This window comes from Remersonia thermophila, chromosome 1 (assembly GCF_042764415.1).
Source record: "Remersonia thermophila strain ATCC 22073 chromosome 1, whole genome shotgun sequence".
NCBI lineage: Eukaryota > Fungi > Ascomycota > Sordariomycetes > Sordariales > Chaetomiaceae > Remersonia > Remersonia thermophila.
The window spans coordinates 2493766-2506702 of record NC_092217.1 but is presented as its reverse complement, the minus strand read 5'-3'; the positions used below and the strand labels follow the sequence as shown (position 1 = coordinate 2506702).

Below are 12937 nucleotides of genomic sequence, written 5' to 3'. Positions count from 1 at the left end.
CACAGGGGAGCGGACGGTCCACCCAATCAACGGAACGCTCGGCAGCCCCCAATGCTGCAACGCCGCCGATGTGCAGATGCGCTTGCGAGAAAGGAGACACGTCAAAGGCATTCTACTGTGCTCACCAGTCCTCCGTACTAAACGCTAGCGGTGACGGTGGATCGTGGAGGCTGGCGTCAGCAGGCAGACATGGTTTGGGATGCTACATATTCACCTGTCCAGCACGCCGGGCTGCAGGATCTCGAGCCTGCCATGTCCCGAGAAGAGCCGCTTGATGTAAACAGTTGCAATTTGCCCAGCTGAGCGTCTCGTGCCCGTAATTCTTGATCAATACCTGTTGCTCTTCGCTCCCTGAAGCCCCCGTCGAAAACCCATCATGGTCTCCACGGACTCGACGTCGGTCATGCGCGTCCTCGCGCCTTGTGAGATGCACCCCTTTTGGCTCTGGGATCCAAAATCTCAGGCATTGCTCCGGGGGCTGACAAGATCCTAGCCCCAAAGGAAGGCGGATGGAAAATCACCGAGGAGCCCTTCAGCGTCGATGCGGTTGGTTTCCTACCCCGGCAACCCGCCGGACTGACAAGCTGACGAACTACCGTTTCAGCTCGACGACCTCCCGAAGCAATGCTATGTGTAATAACTCCTCACTCCCTCGTGATTCCAAGCGTTGTGACTTGGGTGTCTAACCAGCGGGTGCCGCCAGCTTCATCGACGTGGCCGACTACCAGCACACCGACGGGCGGCGCGAACGCATTCTCTCGCACTTTGGCGTGCCCGGATACGTGGCCAACCGAACGTGTTTCGAGATCAACGGCTTCTTTGGCAGCAATCCCAGCTACAGGAAGGGCAAGCTCTCGGGGTATTGTGCGTTCTGAGTCTCGCCTCCAACCCACGACCCGGCAAGCTAACGAGCTCCGCAGCAACATGGTTCCGCACCCTCGTCAAGATGGTGCGCAAGATCCCCGAGCACGCGCACGACAACGCCCCCGAGTACGCCACGGGCGAGAAGGACTACAAGTGGTTTGAGATGACCTTCTTCTCACGGTGGTGCCCGCCGACCGATCCCCAGGTTGAAGGAACCACAGCGCAGATGCTCTGTGTCGACACGCCCTTCGACTTCCCCGGCGAGCTAAAAAGGTTGCTTGAGAAGAATGACCAGCCGCCGCTCGACCTGTGTGACCCCTTTGCGCTCCATACGAGACTTATTGATCAGGTGATTGTGTACGCAGACATTTCTGTGTGGCGCGTTCGGGACCCGGTGAGGATGTTGGAGAAGGTGAGTGATACTCATCAAAGGTCAATCCCATCGTCAACTTTGGCTGACCGAGAGGACAAAGACTCGACTGCGGCTGGGAGCCATCTTCAACCCGATCCACGAGATGAACCGCCACGCGATCCACACGACCGAGGTGCTCGACGCGTCGATCGACACTCTCACGGCGCTTCAAGAGCGGCGGGCGGCCGTTCACGAGCGCATCTCAGGGGAGCTCGCCGAAGAATACCGCGATCGGGCGCGGGGCTATGGCGAGTTCCAGCTGTCGCTGGTCAGGAACCTCAAGCTGCGCTCGCAGTCAAACCAGGAGAGGCTCAAAGACGAGATCGAGTTGGTAGGTTGACGTTGTCGAATTCGTGCCAAACGCCGGGCGAGGCTGACACGTAGCCAGGCCTTCAACAACCTCTCCCGCCAGGACAATGACGTGCAAAAGTCGATTGCCGTGCTGACCATGGTGTTCCTCCCGGCCACCTTCATCTCGGCCGTCTTCAGCACCACCTTCTACAACTTTGGCGAGAACGGCACCTGGGAGGTCTCGCCCAAGCAATGGATCTACTGGGCCACCACCATCCCGGCCACCATTCTGTCCGTGTTCATTTGGCAGATGTGGGTTTCGCACAGCGACACCATCTCGCGTGTTGCTGGGAATCTGTGTAAGTGGCCGCCTACGGTGGGCCGGGGGAAGCGTGGGAAGAAAATGACTGCGAGCCCTCCGGCCGGAAAGGTTTTGGAGGCATGATAATCGTGGACAAATGGCTCCGATCGGTCGGGGTTGCGGAGGTATATACTATGGGCTTGGATACGATCACTCATAGCTTAGGTACTATACACCACGGTGTCCGAGCGGAGCATAAAAAGTCTGCGCCATGATTATCAGAACAAACGAAAAGGCCCCTGCTCTCTCCAGTTTCCTTGGAGACGCGCGCTACTGTGCATCCTCACGTCCAGCAGGCCACAATCAACAGCAAGGAGTCTTCGATTCCATCTCCGGCCATGGCACTCTCATCTTCCCCATCGCCTCGCTAAGCAAATCATACCTCGACGTCCCCGCCAGGGGCTTATGCCAATCCGCCTTGTCAATCCCCGTGTTCGCCGCAATCACCTCGCCCACCGTGACCTTGCCATGCTTCCTGTCATCATCCTCAAACCCAAACCTCATCGCCCACTCCATGAAATCCACCGGCACCGTCACACCCCCCGACGCTCCCGGCTCCCCCCAAGACACCCTCTCCTTCTCAGGACAGCTCGGGACGAGCGAGATGCGGCAGAAAATGAGCACGCCGTAGTCGACAGGCCCGATCTTTTTCGCGCCGTGCTTGACCGTGTAGCTTGCCTTCCGCTCGATAAAGTTCTCCACGGCGCCGACCACCACCGTCCCGACGCGGCCCTCTCGCAGTTTCTTGACCTCCTCGGCATCCGCAAACAACTTGTTGGCGGCATTGGCAACGCGGTTGAAGGCGCCCTGCGGACCGGCGCCGTCGTACGGTTGCTCGCCGACCTGAGAGTCTGCTTTGACCTCCAGGTAGGACAGGTTCACGTGGGCGGGTTTGTGCTTGCAGAGGTGTTCCGAGAGAAGGCGGACCTTGAACTTGTTGGAGGTGGGGATCACGAGGAGGACGTTGGCTGGGTTGGCGTCTTGGTAGGCGATGCCGGCGGTGTTGATGACGGGGCGCAGAGGATGGAGACAAGCCTTGTCGAGGGGCGGCAGTACGAACTGCCCTTTGGCTTTCTCTAGTGCGAGAGAAGGGTTGGCGAGGATTGGCTTGCCGCTTGGATCGTACTTGGGTACGTCCGGGATGGGTGTGGATTGTTGGGGCATGATGCTATGGAAGGATGTCGTCGGGGCGTGATGATGAACTGCAGCGAACAAGGGTGGACCAGGATGATGATAATGGTGGTGATGATGATGATGAATGGAGGACTCCCAACTTGATCCAGTCAATAAGCTGCGCCACAGTCGCCGGGAGGCACAGCAACGCCAATCTCATCCGACCCCGTTCCTCCTTACTTATATCCTAGTCCTTGGCGGGGTTCTTAGCGGCACGGTAATTCCTCCATCAGCCCAGTGGACCGTTCAGGCGGCACGAAACCATGTGATGATGGATGAGTTCGGGAATCAAAAGCTGCTTGGAAACAATCGCCTAACCCTAGAAGCCTCATTCAGTCCAGCTCAGGGTTATTGGTGATGTTATCACTCCACGCATCGCCCCTGTTTTCAAACTTAGGTACACTCCCTCCCTCCCCCCCCCCCCCCCCAAAAAAAAAAAAAGAAGAAAAAACGGTCTATTGCTCGCAAGCGTCCTCCACCTTGACCAGCGTCGCGCACGCAATCCTGGCACCAGATCCATCTTGGAAAACCACGGCCCGACCGCCGATGTAGCCAACCTCTGTGGCATTGAGAGATGAGTATGCATCGTTGAACCTGTCCCGATATCGTTATGGTAAGCCGCTCTGCTCTCCTAGCGGCACACTAATACATTCCCCAGAACACCGTGGACGGGATCTGTCAATGGAAAACGTAGGAACTTACACCTTCTCAACATCCCCTCCATCAAGGAGGCCGTACTTCCCCGACAAATCTCCAACCTCGCACGTCTGCGGCAAAGTGCTCTCGCACGGCGGTGTGTCGCGCCGCTGGTAGGGGTCAAGGTGGCCGCCTGTGTCGGCGCAGCTGCCACTCTCGGGGACGGGAGACACGTGGATATGATACTCTGAGCAGATAGAGGCGTTAGATGAAACTGCAAATAATCGCCAAAGTATCAAACCGCGCAAAGGTCACGTACTGTATGGTCCGTTCTCCTCCGCCAGGCCGGTCACGTCAATGGTGTAGTTGACGCCGACCTCGGCGGCCACAGCCGTGACCGTGCCTTTGACCGCGTCGGAGTCAAAGGTAGCCACCCATGTCTCGCCAACCTCGGGGTTGGTCGTCACCGGCTGCGCGTCGCCCAGCGCACCGGTGGTGACGTCGGTGGCCTGCCCGACCGCGAGGGATGCGGCGCCGAGGAAGGTGACCAGAGAGAAGAGACGCTGCATTTTTCCGGCTCTCATACAAGACTACAACTCAAGCAACTACGTGGCTTATTACCGAAGAGAGGAGCGTCTGGCAGCGACAAGATCAAGCGGGGATGCCTTTATACACAAGTATCTCTCGCATCTCCTTGACTCCGAAGCAGATACAAACTTTGAAAACGTCTCTTTGTGCAACGGTCAATGCCGATATTAGGAATCTGGGCCACTGTTCCAGTGTGCACTTTGGTATCACACTGCGCAACGGACATATGGCTAAGCATCCCAAGCTTCCGCTGTACAATATGGATAAGTGAGCGAACTGTAACTGTCCTGCAGGGACGGGCCATCATCCCGTGCCAAGTCGGGCGTTGCATCATTCTCGCGATGTCTTATCGTGACAAAGAGCCGCCAAGCAATATATTCGCTACTAGATGATTCCTCATCGCGGATGACCCTTGATGACGGGGCCGCTCATGGCATGCGAGCCGGGCACTCTCTCACGACAAAGGGTGAAGCACGCGGAAGAACACAAAGATGGATACCGAGATGCACATACGCGCACAAGTTATTATCACATCAACTGCATTCGCTAGCACTCATCTCGGCCCTACTGGCCCCTCCATCCCTGGATCTCGTCCAATGTGAGGACGTAGTCGCTGGTGTAGATCTAGGAAGCCATGTGTCAGCCGAGACATGATCAATAAAGATTTCCTCTTTTTTTTTTCCATTATTAATCACTGAGATATTGGGGATCCTTCTTACCGTCCTCAACGTCTCGATCGAATTCCACTGGGCGTTGTTGATAAAGGTGTCGCCCCAGACGGCAAACCACAGCCAATGGGTCTCGTAGGCCTGCAGCAGGTCCGGCAACGGCGCCGCTCCGACCTCGGTCGCCGCAATCATCTTCCTGTCGTTGCCCAGCTCGATGAGCTGGTTGTACTGCGTCGACATGGGCTGGGGATCTGTTAGCCTCCCGAATCCAGTCCTTGCCAAGCTCTTGGTATAATCAAACAAGGGCTATTACTACTCACCCCATTGCCCTGCGTGTAAACATCGGCGCTGAGGATGTCCACCGTGTCATCCCCCGGGTACCACTCCGGCAGGATCGAGTTCCACACCCACAGCAGGTTGTTGATGCGGTGGTGGTTGACAAGCCGGTCGTACAGGATCCCCCAGAGCTTCTTGGCCGGCTCCGGCCCCTTGGCCCCCCACCAGAACCATGCGCCCTCGGCCTCGTGCAGCGGGCGGAACAGCACCGGCACGCCCGCGTCCTCCAGCCGCTTGAGCTGCACCGCGATGGCGTCGATGTCGCGGATCAGCAGCGTGTAGTTCGCGTTCGTCGTGTCCGCCAGCGCGCGCTCCACGTCAAAGTCGGTGGCGTCCGTGTAGAACCCGCTCCACCACCGCCTCTCCTCGGTGTCGTACAGCCCGACGGGGGCGTTCCAGTGCCACAGCACCGACACGATGCCGCCGCGCTCGTGGTGCTGGATGGCCTCCTCGACGGCGGTCCCGCGGGTGCCGCGCTCGACGCGCGAGGGGGAATAGTCCATCAGGTCGACCGACACGAGGGCCGGGGTCTTGCCCGTCTGCTGCGCGATCCAGTTCGCCCAGGACAGCTCCTGCTGGCCGGAGAGGATCTTCTTGCCGTAGATGGAGCGGAGGTAGTCGTACAGCGCGCGGGCATTGGCGTCGGCAGCGGGGTTGACGGGAGAGGGGTGGATCTGGTGGGCCGGGCGCGGGGCGGACGGGGTGAGGGTGATGGAGTCAATGAGGTACCATCCCCAGTTGTTGACGATGTCGATGGTGTTGTCGCCCTGGTTCAGCAGGACCTGGCCGGCTGAGATGTCGACAAACGAGTCGCCCGCAGGGAAGTAGACCTCGCTGGCTGCGCCGTTGTTGAGAATCACTGTGGTGCGCTTCTCGCCGTAGATGGCCGCCACGCGGATGCTCAGGTCGTAAAGCCGCGTCGTCGCGCTGTCCACCTTGAAGGTGATCTTGTCGCTAGGCTCGTCGAAGCCACCCACGTAACCCGTGCCTTGGGGGGGAAGAGTCAGCAGACTCGCTCATGGCCTGGCCTACCCGACAGAGGTTTTGCGATGGACCACCACTCACCCGTGTAGCCGCTCAGGGTCGACTCGACCCTAGTTCCCGAGAGGATGGCATCCTCGGCCTCGAACGTCCGGGGCCCGCTCGGGGTGTCGGACGGCGTCGGCGTGTTGGTCGGTACCTGAGAGGTTGCGGACGGCGCCTGGGAAGTGGACGAGGATGCCGGAGCCGGGCAATGAGGAGCCGCAGAGGCTCTCGTGGCGAGGGCGGCAAGGCCCCAGACGAGATACTGCAGCGTCTTGGCCATGATGAACGTCACGTCACACAAGGGTCCGTGGCGTTGGCGCCGGGGTCACTCAGGAGTTCTCAGACGAGACGGGCGGCAACCATCAGGAACGCAGCGACGTGCGTTGCAGGATGGCTCCGCTAAATAGAGAACAGCCTCCTCAAGATCATCTCTACATACGTACGGTCGTACAGCGCTAGGTCTCCTCAGAATCACCTGCTCACATGCCTTTGAACGACGCCGTCGACGCTCTCACCTTGTGGGGCCGAACGTCGGGGTGTAATGTCGGAGCGAGACGCTCCGTGCCCCCGTCCCCGGCGTTGGCGCCGCGGCACCCCCGGCATCACGACACCGATGGATTGGCGCAGAATCTCGTCCCGAGCCAATCTTGGCTGGCTGCGCCAAATGCTACGCGGAAGAAGATACGAATTGGGCCATGCCCCTTTCTTTCCTCTTGTCCTCGCAAGCCCAGAACAGATGGGGGAATAGCTGAACATGAGGCTGGGCCTCTCCATCGGCGGCGCCTGTCGATCCGCCTTGGCGACATGTCACGTTGATTTTGACATCAACGATGCTATCCTGCCTCAATGGTGACAGTAGGCTAATGATGGAACAACGAGCCTAAGTCGAACAGGAATAACGTGCAGAAACTTGCAATGAGTCGGCCGGTGTCAACCCGTAGCCGGTTCGGGAATTAATTACATCATGGAATGAGAACTCCCACCCAGCTAACCCTGAGTACCTTACCCGAACCCTGACAACATCGTCTTTCAGCAAACATCAACCCAAAAAAAGCACATTGTACCTCATCAATGGACAACCCAACCGCTTGGCCGGCTTGTTCAAGCTCCACACAAAAAAAAAAAAAAAAATAAGAGACAGAGCTTGCGACCGAGGGTCCCTAGCCCAGAACAACGCCAACACGGAATCATGGCATTTCTTTACGGAATATAGTCCCAAGATCCACACGGCCCACTGGTATATCCATCCATGGAGTCACGATCTGGCTAAGTCAACAGGACAAGTTTGCCTTGGCGGGTTAGCTGGAATGAAATGTCTCCTCTGAGGCAGAAACGCGGTGAATGCCCAGCTTTCGCCACTCAGAAACACTCGGGGATGCGCATTGAAAAAAAAAAAAAAATGACAAAGAAAAGAAAAAGAACAAAATCAGACGTGATCCAGAGCACGGTGTTGATGACCAATAGGGCGCCCTTCTGTTATTCGTCCATCATCGTTTCGACCTTCGCTCCTCGTTTGCTTTGTTTCGAACACCGGGAGCCAAACGCTCATAACGACTTCCACACGACACACGCCATTGGGGCGAGACTGCGTCCTGGCAACTACCTCAGGATCCAGGAACAGCTGGCTACCTGTTGCCACGCTTCCCTTGGCGACCATCGTTCGATCATTTTGCTTCCACGAGGCTCACGTGTCCACGCGCGTGCGCTCCACGAGGCGCCTCCGGGTTATGGTTCCGTCGTTGCCCTAGGATGCCTGGCACTAATCAAGACGGAAAGCCTCGGGAGAGGCTCAGCTGCTCGGTGGCGGCGGCGAGCTCCAGGGGACACCCATGGTATTAATGCCGAACGTGGATGAAAAAAAGTCACCGCGCCTCCCAGGCGGCCGCTGTGATTATGTCATTGTGTCCTTGCGCTGTTGGAACCCAAGGCGGGCAACCGAGTCAGGCATGGCGAGGATGGCGGATGAAGAAGAACTCAAGGGCTTGTTTACGTTCTCCAAATGTCTCGTCACTTTACATGGCAATCTTCAGTATAACTATCATCTAAGAAATTCATCATCAAGATGACAGACTTGTGTAATATGGTTGCCTTGTGATTAATAATCATCCCTTGGGGGTATTACTGTGTAGAATGCTACTAGGTCGCTGAAGATACAGGGGCAGGCCTGCAGTCATGGATACCAATTGTCTCAATGAACGAATGAGTAAGGCAAGGTGCGGCGACGGCATGAACGAAATCAAGACAGGGGAGAAACAATCCGGGGTATGAAGGCAACACAAGATCGAGATGGCTCATGTCTCAGATCCCCCACGAGAAACCATGTCAGACCATGACGACAAAACAGGGGGAAGCAATCAGCACAACTTGTATCACGATCCGTCACAATCAGAGAACTACCAGAGACAACGAGACCGATATTCATCCAAATACCCCAAGTTTTATATTCCGTTCCTTGCGATAACAATGCCGCATCAGTGGTATCTATCAAACGGCCCTGTATCAAAAAAATAAAAAAAAAAATAAAAAACCCAGCAATATCATCCTGATTAATTTAGTTGCATACGTCCTGCATGTCTCATTTCCCCCTCGTGATGATAAAGTCCGTCTTGACCTGAATCCTTCCTTCGGCAGCACGCCATGCCGACTCCGGACCGGGCGTCGCAACGCCGACTTCCGTGTGCACTGTCGATTTGGGGCCGAGGCCGAAGCGGGCCCTGTCGAGCGTGGGAGGGCGGGTGGCGCGCTCGAGCGACGAGGGCGATGGCGCAGCCGCGCGGATGTCGCCGCGAAAGTCCCTGTCCTTGTCGGAGCCGTTGTCGCTGTGGAGCTCGACGTCCTCGGGGTAGATGATGCCGCGGGCGCTGGCCGTCTCGTCGTTGCGCGTGCCCTTGTGGCGGCTGGCGCCGAGCGATCCGTCGTGGTTGCCCGACCGAGACGATCCGTAGTAGTACTTGCGAGGGCCCGTGGCGCTGCCGCCGCTGTGGGAGCCCATGCCGGGCATCATGCGGGAAACGAGGGGACGCAGGGTCGGCAGGCAGGCGCAGGTGATGCCGCTGCAAAGCTCGCCGATGGACCAGCAGGAGGAGGCGACGTTGTCCCAGGTCACGTCGTCGCTGAGGCGGAGGTACTGAATGCGGATGACGGAGATGGCGCATGTCTGCAAGGGTTACGGTTAGAAGGTGACGGTTTCCAGAGATACAAAAAAAACCTTGGGGCCGACTCACGAAGAAACCCAGGCAGAAGACGCCGATAAGCGCCAGCTTCGCACCGCGGCGAAGCTTGAGGCGGGTCACGGACGGCAGCGGGATGCAGAAGACGATGACATCGGTGACGATATTGCCCGCGGCGTTGATGTACCAAAAGGGCAGGTTCGGGATGCAGGTGCCCGGCGTCTCCGGGAGCCAGAACTTGTGGATGGGCGTGCAGGTGAAGATGACGACGAGAAGCTGTGAAATGGACCAGAGACCGACAAGCACGAAGGCGATGACGATAACCTTTCGCATGCCAGCAGTGTTGCCCAGGATGCGGTGGTATTGCAGGAGGAAGGTAAGCTTGGTGGCGGTCAAGGAGGCGTTGTAGAGGACGATAGAGATGTAAAAGGTCTGCCCCAGAAAGTCAGCCAGACCGTTCCAGTTTGTTGTCGTTGTCTTTGAGCGGTTCTCTGGTCTCACCCGAAAGTACTTCCAGAGCAATGTCGGATCCACCACCGCCAGGTGCCGACCATGACCATACTTGGTATCTGGAGAAGTGTCAGCGACAGCCCGTGGTGACAGAAAGGACGCAACAAGGACGCACTTAGCGCGACCATGGTGCCGCTGCCGATGGCAAAAATGATGGACAGGATGGCGGCCCAGTCGTCGGCGCCGAACTGGCGCAACACGGCGGCTCGGGTGTAGGTGCGGAGGCAGACAGTGGTGACGGCGACGGTCAAGCACACGGTGACGACGGCGATGACGACTCCGGCCATCGACTCATAGAGAGCCGGGTCCAGCGGTGGTGGTGTTGTTTCCGCCATGGTAAACTCTTGAGGATCGTCACGGGGTGTGTGGGCTGCTGGGTCGTTGACGGCGACGCGGGACAGGGCGGAAGGGGTCGAACCATACACGAAGGGCGGCGAGGGCCGTGGATGGGGGAGCGGGCACCGTGATATACCAGACAAGGTTTGGGCGTTGGCGGTTTTACGTCTCGTCGTCAGGTCGTCGACAGGGGAGGGTAGCCTCGGGGGCGGGAGCCCAAGGGGGTAGGTGCAGATCTAAGAAGGGGATGCAAGCCACACCAACGCTCAAGCACCCAAGTCGGAGCTACTGCTAGAAGCGTACACAACAGAGGACGTTGCTTTTAGCTCGCAGGGGCCGATCATCTCGGGCTGATTCGTGCAGATGATGCCGGGTGACATTGGTTTTTATTGGGGTCGGGGGGGAGGGCCGCGACCCCTCTGGACAAGATCGGATGCTCCGTTTCCCCGGTCTCGAAGGGCCCACGGGACAGAGACATCGGTCCTGCTGTGGGACTGGGACGATCCGCGCCATTGCGACGATCCGCGCCATTGCTTTACCTGGCCGGGAGCCCGTCGACCTGATAACTTCGGTACCCCGGGGGCTCACGGGAAACAATGCAAAAGAGCCGGGCCAAGTGGATCGGTGCAAAACTGTCAGCGTTCCATGTCCAGAGCTCCTGACCTCGAGGCATGGATGGCCTTGAACGTAGCGCACACTAGCGTAACTGCCGCGAAGAGCGCAGGGCCATCCAGCGACACGTATAGTACAAAACTTCAGCAAGCTCTCTTTCTTCACTTCATCCACCAGGCTGGTGATGTCGGGTGAGGTGCCTTGACGATTTTTGTTGCAGGCGAGCCCGTCTTTCCCAGGTTTGGCCGACATGGATAATATGTTTCCCGTTTAAGAGCCTCGGTTCTTGGAATAACTAGTTATTTGTCGGGATACCGTCGCATTCGGACGCAGGTGGGGGTGCATGCAAAAGGTACGTTCCCTTGGACAGCGAAGAACTGGGTAAGCGAAAGCGGCGTGCATCACCTTGGCAGCAGCATTTTTGCACGAACGAGAAACTTGGAACAAGGACTCCGAAAAGGAGCGTAGGTATGTGTTGCCCTGTGCACCGAAGGGAAGTCGGCTGTTGGCAGTTGAATCGCATTGCAATTGTCGTCGGGCATTCCACGAGGTTTGGAAGTGGAAGACAAGGGGGGGCGAACCGAACGATTCAGGTGTTCGAACCGAAAGACAGGGTCAGGTATTACCATGCACGCGGCGGCAGCGCTAACCGAAATGGGGATGGCCAACCTCGCATCCCCCAACGGCGTGTCAGTGCACACGGCCCGGGGAAAGCAGATGGGCTCCGGCTTGGGCAAGTGGTCGTTCAGAATCTTGGATCGCTGCATGGAGGCTGCAACACCATCCCACGACGCCAGCTTCCATCCAGGGTTCCGAATCCGGAACTCGAAACCGCCATGCCCCACCAACAGCAAAACGATACGCACACCTTCACAACCACTCACCCCGGCGCACCATATACACTTACATTCCGTGTACACCATGGAACCTTCGGGAGCTGAATCCCCATGTTCTTCGTGTCCACCTCTTTTTGCAACCCGCAGGCTGGAGGAATCCCCCTCGCGAGAGCGCGCAGTGTACCATTGTGACGATCTACTAATTGCAGAATGCAGCCACTTCGCACCCTGCTGCATGATGCTATGCAGCTGAGGAAACGGTACCCCGCCCGGTGACCCCGCGACCCCGGTGACCCCGATTCTTCACCCACGGTGTAAGGTTTTCTGAGGTCCCTGCCGCCAAAACGAAATGTAGGAGCGGAAATCACGGTCAGCGTTGATGCATCATCCCCATTAGACATCCCCGCAACAAGGCGACGCCGGCAGGTCGGACAGACCGGAAGCTGAAGATCAAGGCTGAGGTTCGTCTCAACTAAGATATTTCTGGTGATGGTGCACGGCAGTTTTCAGCATTGGCGGAGAATCTGCGCTAACTACCTCACCAGCGACACCCTAAAACAAAGCATCGTTCAGGGGGCAGTGAGGTGGAACTACGGAATGGAAGCCGAGAATCAAGGGGCCTGTGGGGTTCATGCTCGAGGCCAAGAGCGACGGCGTGAGACGGTGAAAAGCCAAGTCGCAAGCCCGGAGCCCAAGATCGACCGCTTCTCGGAATCCTGCGAAGATCTACATACATAGAAAGTAGCAACGCTGGAGTGGTGAAACGCGAATGCTGGAAACCTGTGCTAAGACTAGCAACTATGTACATAGCACTACTATACACTAGCTAGGTACTCGAGACTCACAGGTGGTATAACAGCTCTCGTCCCAACCTCGACAAATCAACATGCACACCCTCTCTCCCCCTCGCCCCTCGCCTCTCCCCTTCCAGAGGCCTGGAGAGATGCGACCCTCGGCTGCGTATCCAGTTGCGGATAATAGCACCTAGGAGATTTCACCAACAAAAAGAGCAAAATGGGAGTGACGTCGCTCAAGCCTCACAACGGCTTCTCTGGCTTCTTCTCGACGCATCGCTACGATGCAGCCGAACGCATGGGGGGGTGGGGAGCCGATGCTGG

At 57.6% G+C, this 12937-nt stretch overlaps 5 protein-coding genes across 5 annotated transcripts; 1 reads left to right on the top strand and 4 right to left on the bottom strand.

Moving 5' to 3' along the window:
* Positions 1 to 376: 376 nt before the first annotated feature.
* Positions 377 to 2012, top strand: VTJ83DRAFT_709 (uncharacterized protein; the record flags this gene model as incomplete). The annotated part of the gene is made up of 7 exons (XM_071013873.1): positions 377 to 422; positions 494 to 546; positions 605 to 633; positions 704 to 864; positions 921 to 1276; positions 1338 to 1607; positions 1665 to 2012. The coding sequence occupies 7 exons, from the start codon at positions 377 to 379 to the stop codon at positions 2010 to 2012; spliced, it is 1263 nt and encodes a 420-aa protein (XP_070870062.1).
* Positions 2013 to 2231: 219 nt separating this feature from the next.
* VTJ83DRAFT_708 (uncharacterized protein) lies at positions 2232 to 3092 on the bottom strand (the record flags this gene model as incomplete). Its single annotated transcript, XM_071013862.1, has 1 exon — positions 2232 to 3092. The coding sequence occupies one exon, from the start codon at positions 3090 to 3092 to the stop codon at positions 2232 to 2234; it is 861 nt and encodes a 286-aa protein (XP_070870061.1).
* Positions 3093 to 3556: 464 nt separating this feature from the next.
* Positions 3557 to 4306, bottom strand: VTJ83DRAFT_707 (uncharacterized protein; the record flags this gene model as incomplete). Its single annotated transcript, XM_071013851.1, has 3 exons — positions 3557 to 3695; positions 3804 to 3984; positions 4057 to 4306. The coding sequence occupies 3 exons, from the start codon at positions 4304 to 4306 to the stop codon at positions 3557 to 3559; spliced, it is 570 nt and encodes a 189-aa protein (XP_070870060.1).
* Positions 4307 to 4889: 583 nt separating this feature from the next.
* Positions 4890 to 6635, bottom strand: VTJ83DRAFT_706 (uncharacterized protein; the record flags this gene model as incomplete). Its single annotated transcript, XM_071013840.1, has 4 exons — positions 4890 to 4949; positions 5045 to 5236; positions 5314 to 6317; positions 6395 to 6635. 4 exons carry the CDS (start codon positions 6633 to 6635, stop codon positions 4890 to 4892), a joined length of 1497 nt encoding a protein of 498 aa, XP_070870059.1.
* Positions 6636 to 8930: 2295 nt separating this feature from the next.
* VTJ83DRAFT_705 (uncharacterized protein) lies at positions 8931 to 10370 on the bottom strand (the record flags this gene model as incomplete). The annotated part of the gene is made up of 4 exons (XM_071013829.1): positions 8931 to 9512; positions 9580 to 9957; positions 10027 to 10094; positions 10151 to 10370. 4 exons carry the CDS (start codon positions 10368 to 10370, stop codon positions 8931 to 8933), a joined length of 1248 nt encoding a protein of 415 aa, XP_070870058.1.
* Between the last annotated feature and the right edge of the window lie 2567 nt (positions 10371 to 12937).